Here is a 9,768-nt window from a genome sequence, read left to right on the forward strand (position 1 = left end):
AGGGAAAACAGCACTAAGCTGGATTTCCCAGTTTCTGGTCCTCTATCTTCCCCTACCTGGCTATGTCACCTTCCTGCCTTCACTGTGACACCTCTGCCCTTTGCTTGCTTTTTATTCAGTGTTTTCCTCTTTAAGAGGACCAGACATATCCTTTCTTGGTGTCTCCTTCCCTAGGCCCCTAGCAGCCTATTCTAGAGAAGATTGAGATGGTTGCTAAGTTGGTCCAGGGTTAAGAGAAGTCTTCTCCTGACAGGGGCAGTGTGGCCCAATGTCTCTGTGGACATCAGGCAGGAGCATGCGGGCTTCCGGGGCCCTGCTCAGGGAACCAGCAAGCTTTTCCAAGGCAGGGACACCAAGGCTGCTGAAATCAACCTCATAGCATCCGTGCCCCAGCCTCCCAGCTGCCTGAGATCCCAGAACTAAAGCGAGGTCTTCATTGTGGTTGTCAGCTACCATGCACCAGAGAACCCTGCACCTACCTGGAAGGGACCCAAGAGTCCAGCTGGGAAGTCATACCAGTATTCAGTGCCAGACTTTTAGCAGACGTGATGTCTTTAATAACAAATGAGGAAATGAATTACTATAAAGGGAGGGCTGTTGGAAGATGAAGGTAATGACAGTGGAGGCTTGTCAAAAAAGACGTCTTCATTGCCCCCGATTGATGGTGCCTAATAGAGGAAGAGTTGATCTGTGTGTGAAGGCTAGCTCTGTAAAGCAGAAGGTTCTTTGCAGATTTCACATAGGCGGCAGTGGCTATGGATCGTCTCCGCTGAGGGACTTCTCTGCCACCTCAGTGTCCTGTTGTCAGTTCCTGTGTGTGGGGGTGGACTGGAGGGAGACCCTGTAGTGCAACCCCTACCCTCACTACTCACCCCTTGCTTACGTAGGGAAGCAGCGGAACATTTGGTCCAGTGAAGAAGAAACCAATGAGAACAGAGAATGACTTTGTGAAGTTTGACACCACCTTCTCACCAAAGCCTCTGTTCTTCAGAAAATCTAAAAGTAGTCCTGCCACGTGCTCTCCAGAACCTGCCGTCCAGGTACACACCCTCCCCAGAGGGGCATGGCCCCTCCCACCACAGGGCCACAGGAAGGGGCTTGAGCTACCAGGCCTCGGGTCTATCTGTGACCCCCCTGAGCCCAGTTGCACACTCAGCAGACCCATTGGCCTCTGTTCCTGGCCACCATGGGCAAGTTCCTGATAAAGTTTGGAGCCCAACGGGTCAGCAGGTGGTATGGTTAAGGCACCAGACTCCTACATGGCCAACCATGGTTCAAGTCCCAGACCTAGTGGCTTGAAAATCACACTGGGTACATGTGCAGGCGTGACCATCTCCCCCAGGAGGTGATTTCTCACTTTTCCACTCATTGTCTCTGGTGAGCACACATGCCCTATGGCAAAAACCTAAAACATCAATAATGAATTAAAATTAGGAGTCCAGGCTAGCTCTGAAGCCAGGTTCTCAGCCTGGTGGCAGCATGGTGGTTCTGAGTATTCTAGGACTGATGCTGAGGGATCCTGTAGGTGTGACCCCACCCCAAAGGGCCAAAGTCAGGGGCTCTGAGGTGCAATTGATACCATATTGTGCCTTAAAGGATGTGCAGCTCAAGCTTACAAAGCCAGGTTCCTCATGAAATGTTTGAAATGTTAAAACGAAAGTGCTAGGAGAGAAATTTGGGTGGGATTCACACACAAATATGGAGTTTGGGGAATATTGAGGAGGAGGTACTTCCTCATGTAAAGTAGATTGGTTTAGGACTTTTTTAAATAGAAAAGAATATACTTAAGTTTGATAAACTATTGGAATAGCTAAATAATTTGTAGTCCTTGTGCACAAAGTTGAATCATCACTCATTAAAGTTAGATAATCAATTTCATAGAATTTTCAAGTTAAAATTTCAAAATTCTAGGGACCAGCAGATGGCATAATGGCTATATTACTGGACTCCCATGTAGTAGTAGACTGTGGTTCGAGTCTCAGACCTGGTGGCACGTGTACATGCATGCCCAAGATCCCAAGAGGAGAATGGAGGAGAAGGGACTGTGGCGTGACCATGACCATCCCCCAAGGGGTGATTTCTTGCTTTCTGTCTCTCTCTGACGAGCACACATGCCCTACAGCAAAAACATCTCCCCCACAGAAAAAATGTTTTTCAAAATCCTGAGGCCAGCAGGTGGTTAAGGCACTGGACTCCCACATGGCTGACCATGGTTTGCGTCTCAGACCCTGCAGCTTGAAAATTACACCAGGCACGTGTGTATGCATGCCCAGAATCCCAAGAAGAGCATGGAGGAGAAGGGATTATGGCATGGTCATCCTCCCGGGAGTTTATTTCTCACTTTCCCTCTCTCTGTCTCTGTCGCTCCAGTGAGCACACGCACCCTATGGCAAAAACATGAAGGGAAAAAAAAAAGTCTAAAACTCTGGGGCAAAATGAAGCAAGTTATTAACATTTATCCTTATGGCTTTTCCGTGGTAAATTTTTTTCCTATTTGGGAGATTTCATACATTCCAATTTTATTTCACTATCCAAACCATGGCCAGTAATGAGGCCAGTAGCTGCAACATCGCACTGCCGGGGTCTGCAACCCATCTGTAGAGTTGGGAGGCACACTGCACACACCAAAGTGCTGGATGAAGTCCGCAGGCTGGGAGCACTGTGCACCCAAGGAGTGGGGCATCCTGTTTGCTCTGCAGTACCAATGGCCCCTTGACTCCACACATGTGCTCGTCATGGCACGACTGATTGCACATCACTTTCATCACGGTTATTTTTCTCCTGCAGCTAAGCAAAACGCCGTCCAGCTCCAAGAAGGTCACATTTGGGTTGAACAGAAACATGACTGCAGGTAAGTCTGATCTGCTTGGGGACTAAGCTTCCTGAGACCTCGCAGGCCATTGAACAGACACTATCATGAGGCAGTGGGAGATCCTGGTGTATGAGGTCAAAGGCTGCCCCTGCCAATGACTGTGTGTCCTCATCCTCAAGGTGCTGTCATTAAGCACCGCTGGGGGTGAGGGCAGATTTCTCAGACCTCCTAAGAAGGTCCTCTGACAAAAAGAGTGGGAAGCCATGTTCTGGCACCTTCCTAACACTTCAGACCATCTCACAAAGAGGCCTTTTGGATCCGGATGGTCCAGCAGCTCTAGCTTCCTCTGTGAAAATTCAGAACCACATGCTTCCCGGGAGAAGAGGGAGGAGGAGGGATGTTCCTGTCTTACTACTTTTCATGTTTCGTCATTTCTTCACAAGAAACCAAAGTTGCTAAAGTTCATAGTGAGCCTGAGGCCTGCCCGTGGGGACCACAGCAGCGTGTGTGTGTGTGTGTGTGTGTGTGTGTGTGTGTGTACAGGAGCATCTCGGTGGGGACCTGAGGAGCTCACCTGGGGCAATGCTGCCTCTCCTTTAAACCAGAACATCGGAGGGAAGGTGCCTCCTGCAGCTCTGTAGGCACGCACACACTTGGGCCTCTGATTATCCTTTTAGAACCTGACCCTGGGAATCCCTTGGACTCTGTCCAGGTGTGCATGCCCCCCACCCCCCACCCCCCGGCATTTTGTTTGGAGCGATAAATGGATGAGCGGGAAATGGTGGCTCTACTTTAACTTCCTCAGGACGCTTTTGGGACCTGCTCTCTGTGGGGCCTGCAGAAGCACAAGATGGGATGCTGTCCAGTGGGTCAAAGGGACAGAGGTCATACCCAGTTAACAGGGGCCTTACTTTTGTGTGGCACAGAGTTCAAGAAGACAGACAAGAGTATCTTGGTCAGTCCCACGGGTCTCTCCCGAGTAGCCTTTAATCCCGAGCAGAGGCCCCTCCATGGAGTGCTGAAGACACCCACCGGCTCCCCTGCAAGCAGTCCCCTGGTGACCAAGAAGTTACTGCCCACTACTCCGAGGAGAAGGCCAACAGCTGTAGATTTTTTCTGAGGATGGTTGCAGTCTCTTTTTTAAAAACTGCTTTTGTATAGAATGTTCTATAAATTAAACCTTTAAAAATGTGGGGCCTTTTTATTGTTTCCTAAATTCCTCCAAACTGTGCACAAAGTTCTGCCTGTGAGCTGCCGCTCCCCATCCCTTTGTTGGGGGCTGTGGGCCCCAACGAGTTGAGTCTTTGGCTATAAATGTGGCTTGTACTGAGCTCTTCGGGACTCACATTCTAGGATAACTCCTGGGATTCCCATGAGTGTAGGAATGAGACCTTCTATGGAGCTGAAGAATGCAGTGATCCCTAGGTAAATTGATGCTTTAGCACAACGGACATATGAAGTCACACTTCTGGCCAGCTGTCAGTTCCTGCAGAACTGTCGTACTAGTTGCTACATTTGCCATGCAAGGTTGGTCTCTGGTCATTTTTGGTCTCACAGCCTTATTTTCATTTGAAAGCTTGTAAGGTTTCATTCCATGTTCTGCAAGCATTTGGCAGTTTTGGATACAGATGATTTTTTGACCCTATCAGTACCCTAGTTTTTCTACATGTAATTAGCTGGGGGAACAGACAGGCAGAGGATGGGGAAAGAAGATGCCTTCTGTACTGGCAGGGGGACTTTTCTCCTCTCCTTGGCTTGTTGCCTTCCCTGTTTCCTACCTCGACAGCAAGCCCAAAGTGTCTTCATGGGAGGGCCTTCACCCACCCCAGCTCTCACCCAGTACTTGGCCATGGCGAGCCCCCTCTACTAAGCTTTGTGCTGTTACTATCTTCCAGGTCCTGGCATATCTATGTTTGAGCCAAGGACCTAAGTGGCATCCCTTCAAGTGGCTTTTCCATCTTAGGTTGAACTCAGTTCCTAGAGGATGGTGGTGGTGGTGCTGTCTGACACCTGAGCAGAAACTCAGCAGCCACGAAGGACTGGCGCATGTGTTACAGTGTACTTTATTCAGAACATGGGCACTCATACATAGATTTTATACAGTTCTGCTAGTTTAGTTGATTACAAAAGCTGGATAGAAGGCAGATTTCAGTTGGAGGTGCAGAAATGTGGCCTTTTTAGCACAGTGGTCACTTAGTCACTGGTTGTGTTTAAGGCCACGGTGTACTGGAGCCCAAGTCACAGAGAAGACTGACTCTGGAACAGGGAGCTACTTAAGCCACTGAACTAGGCTTCTCCATGGCTTAGGCAATTACAAATCCTATCTGGAAAGGAGTCACAGTGTATAGTTTTTGTCCACAAGCGCTTAGTGCTCCCAGCCACCCCACCCTGCTTGGAACCCTCAGATCCAGAAGTGAAAGCTACCTGCCCTCCTCCAAACCACCGCCCTCTGTATGGGAGCCTGTTTTTCACCAAAACCTGAGCCAGTCCCCTTCCTCCCAGCTGCTCCCAACAGAAAACCCCAAGTTGCTTGAGCAGTCCAGGCCATGGTTTTGGGTAGCAGGGCTACACTGATCCTACCTTGGTTTCATTCATTCCGAGGATCAAGGGTGGGACTTCATCTGCCAGTTGTTGCACTGGATGGGTCAACTTACTGAGGAAGGCCCTGTGAGAAATATTAACTTTGTTCTTTGCCTGTCGGTAATGAACATAATGAACTTTTGTCATAATTAGGTCATGAAAAAAATAACATCATGCTGTTAAATAGTCACTGTAACAAGAAGTCTAGTGTACAACATAACTGTGGTGGTGGTGGTTGCATGGTTTTTAGTGTGCTGTGTTGATGTAATACTTAAAATCACATCCAAAACCAAAACTGATAAAGATCAGATTTAAGTGAGCAGATATTTTTAACTTTTGTTTAAAAAGAAAAAAGTTTCATTATCCTGGTTCAAAGTATTTTTCTAATAATTTTTATTTCAGCTTTAAAGATAGGTCATATAGCCAGACGAGCCATACAGTCCAGAACTGCAGAGATGTCCCAGTAAGACCTGTAGGGCAGAAATGGCACATTCATTCTGTGGACTGTTGCAGGAACTTTTCTCCTTACATTTCTGTATTATCTGACTTTTCTGAGGCACCAATGACTGTCCTATAAGCGCACCTCCTGTTGAGCTCATATCCATGAGCCTGCCAGGAATAAGAGTGCAGCTTGGATTCTTTCTGTTCTCTAAATCTGTCCTGACTTCCTCCAGTGATTGTCCTTTCAGGACCTGACCCTGGGACCCTCAGGAGCTCCCTGTGGCTAATTTTTAATTTTTACATTTTGGCAACAGGAAGAAAACCTTTTTTTTTTTCATTCTCATTACATACACAGCAAGAATATGTCACATTAAGAAAATGTGTTTAGAGTACCAGTTTTCTATTTGATGCATGTTATTTTCCTAGTTAAAATTGCTTGGGGAAATGGAAGTCCAGAAAAGGAAATAATTTAAATTAATGCTGGTGATCTTAAATGAGAGTATTTTGTAAAATGATAATGTTCCTCCCCCTCCCTAGATCTGGTCAATTTTGTACAATTTGTTATTAGATTTTACAGATTATTTATTCTTTCTAACTTCTGAACTAAAAGCACAAAGAATGTAAAGAAAATCCGAAAGCAATTATTACTGTTGGAAAGAATATGAAATTAAGTCTTGATTTTTTTGTACATGTTTTCTCTGAATTTACCTAACTACTGGCAAGGACTGTTTATTTATGATCAGACTGTATCAGGCCTGGTTTGTCAGTATTCGTCAAAGCCAAGTCCAATTAAAAAGTGTCTTTGCCGTCATTTGTACTTGATATTGACTGTTGATGTGCATAAAAATATACCTCTGTGGGTGTGGACAGTGTTGGCCTTTCTTGTGTTTAACAGGAAGACTGTCCATAGGTCTACTCTCTAGAGCTGGGGGTGGGGGGTGGGGGAGGCTTTGCAAGTCTCTCCTGAACGCCTGGAGCAGTCCTGCACCTGCTCATAGGCCTTCATCACTATATCTGAAACACCCATCCCAGGGCCTAAACCTGGGAAGGTAAGCCGAGAGGACACAGTGTCCTGCCTAGAGACCTCCCCAGTCCCACCCCAGGAAAGAACATGCAACTGGGTCTTAACAATGGGTTTGGTTATTGTTGGGCAGGCACTGTGTGTTCTCCACATGTAGAGGCATGTGTTCCCTAAATACACTTTGTCTTCATTTGTGGCTTGCATCTCAGGCAAGTCCACAGATTGTCACTAAGCAGCAAGCCTGAGTTTGGAGTTTGGGGTCAGTTATATTATCTAAAATGTCCAGGTTCATCCAAACATTAATGACACTCAAAGCTCCAGAAGGATGGCACATACACAAGTGGTATAGGAGGCAGTAGAAACTGCCTTTGAAGGTACCCAGATTTCAAGCTTCACAGACAAGAACTACAAAGCAGCCATTACAGGTTAGTCCAAAGAACTAAAGGAAAGCATATTTAAAGGAGCAAGGAGGTGTGATGACAGTGCTCTATCAGAGGGTTTTCTTTTTAAGCCAAATATAAATTATCTTGTAAGAACAGTGACCAAAATGAAAAGTTCATAGAGTTGAAGCCCTCTTGGGAATTTTTTACTTCAGTTAATAGATCTGAGCTAGCAGAAGAATTTGCAGACTTGACAATCTATTGATAGAAATGAAGTGATTTGGACCAGTAGTTAGCGTAATGGCTATGTCGCTGGACTCCCATGTAGTCGACCACGGTTCGCGTCTTGGACCCAGTGGCTTAAAACACGCTGGGCGCGTGTACATGCGTGTCCAAGATCCTGAGAGGAGAATGGAGGAGAAGGGATTGTGGCGTGGCCATCCCCCCTGGGGGGTGATTTCTCACTTTCTGTCTCTCTGTCTCTCTCTGTCTTTGGCGAGCGCATGCGCCCTGTAGCAAAAACCTCTCCAAAAAAAAAAAAAATGATGTGATTGAGGGAAGGACAACAGAGCCTCAGAAATACAGGACAGCATCAAGTATACCAGCATATACATGATGAAAGTTCCAGAAGAAAGGGGAGGAAAAAGAAGAAAATGTTTTAAAAACTGATGGCTAGAAACTTCTTGAACAAAAACATTTTTCTGCACATCCAAGAAACACACTTCAAGGAAGATAAACTCCAAGAGAGCCACTCTGAAACAATCAAAATGTGGAGAAGAAAAATACCCTTGCAAGGAGTGAGAAACACCATCACATATAAGGGGAACTTGATAGTAGATTAGCAGAATGAACCGGTGTTAATGTTTTGCCGTAACTATCCCTTTTTTTCTGAACCTTCTCAAAGTGTGGGCTACATGGCATTGTATCCTCAATAACTCCAGCTCCTACTGACAAAGAATGACATTCTGTGTCACCACATCACCATAGTAACCAAGACACATTAGACCCTGATATCCTCTCACATAATTTCATAGGGTTTTTTTGTTTTGTTTTTTTGTTTTTTTCAGGCTTAAAAGCCATGTTTAATGTGATGCTGGGAAACTGGGTAGCATTGAACAACAGACCTAAATTTGTTACAACTCTAAATTTTGTTAATGTAAAATAATACATAAATCAGTTAAAATAAAAATCTCTATTCAGAGATGAAGAAAAAAGGTATTCCAGTGTAGTTTTTTTGGAAGGTACTTCTATTTACATATCAGAACCAAGCCTTACCAACAACCCAGCATAAATAGTGAAATGATGAAAATATTCACTTAGTAAAATACTGGCTTCTCTCCCTCTTTCATTCTAAAACAAAAATCAGTCTTCACTTTCTACTTAAATTTATTACAATAAGCAATTCCAGAATAGAAATTTGAAAGTCAGTGGTTAAACTAAAATGGTCAAATAAAGCAAACCTTCAAATCAAGAATCTGCTGAAGAACTCCAAGCTACTGAGCATCCTGATGACATGGAAGATCCCAAAAACAAAGATGCAAAAAGCAATTACAAAATGATGTTTGTTAAATCCAGTGGTTGATTCATAACTCCCAAACACTTAGTCTTTGTATTAAAAGTAAGCCTTATTGTTATAATGCACAGTGGAGGACTGCTTGTAGAGCACAGACCTTTGTATTATAATTTTTTAAAAGGCCCTTTTAAATAATTACAAAGAGTGTTTGCTTTCCAATGCCATGGGTTACACTTTTATGGGCATGACTATATCAGTTTTGTAAAGAGTAAGAGTTGTATAAAATAAGAAATAAATACTCAACTTCCTTTCATGTTAGCATCATCTGCCCCTAACCACACCTTTTTTACCCCCTCAAAAGCAGTATGGAGGGGACATTTTGTTTGTGGTAGCTATTTCATAATTTCATGTTCTAAATTCCCCCATTTGTCTTCAAAACATATTATCATAAAACTAGGATGTAAAACTAACAGTCACTTACTTGATTATTGTTTCTAAAGTTTTCTTCTATAAGGACTGTCCTCCTACCACCCTTGCTTATTCTCATGAAACTGCCTTCTTGAAGAGTGTCTAGCCTTGTTCCTATAGCCTACCTGGACCCCAGTCAGGTGGACTCTAATGGCCCAGCAGGGATGGTGACCTTTCCACTTTGTCATGGGGATCCCAGTGTGGGAGGTGCTAGGCCCTATAATGCTCAGATTGATGACTGGTTGCCATGACAACTAACACCACCCTCAGTTTGCCACCTCTCTGGAAGCTGACACAGAAGGGCTTTGTTTTCACCTCCAGGGGGTTCCCTTGATCCAGCAATTCAGAGAATGCTGGCTTGTTTGCCCCAGACCTGGGCCTGGGGACAGTCCAGGGAGTTTGCAGCAGTAGCACACAGGCTGGCACATTCCTGTGACTCTGGGCACACAACCTGAGAGGGCCTGTCCTCAACCAGCCAGGGTGCTGAGCCAAGCACCGAGGGGACACAGCAAACCCAGCAAGGAATGATCTCCCCAGAGGTCCTGCTTCGCAA

At 45.2% G+C, this 9,768-nt stretch overlaps 1 protein-coding gene across 1 annotated transcript in view; it reads left to right on the forward strand.

Annotated features, from left to right (window-relative positions):
* Nucleotides 1-6,644, forward strand: part of RRP1B (ribosomal RNA processing 1B) — a gene marked incomplete at its 5' end in the record, with an annotated part of 24,797 nt that extends 18,153 nt beyond the window's left edge. The window contains 3 exon segments of the mRNA XM_014584533.1: nt 888-1,040; nt 2,788-2,851; nt 3,739-6,644. Of these exon segments, the coding sequence (XP_014440019.1) occupies nt 888-1,040; nt 2,788-2,851; nt 3,739-3,932 (411 nt within the window).
* Nucleotides 6,645-9,768: the final 3,124 nt, after the last annotated feature.

This window comes from Tupaia chinensis, unplaced genomic scaffold (genome assembly GCF_000334495.1).
Source record: "Tupaia chinensis unplaced genomic scaffold, TupChi_1.0 Scaffold147038_1, whole genome shotgun sequence".
NCBI lineage: Eukaryota > Metazoa > Chordata > Mammalia > Scandentia > Tupaiidae > Tupaia > Tupaia belangeri.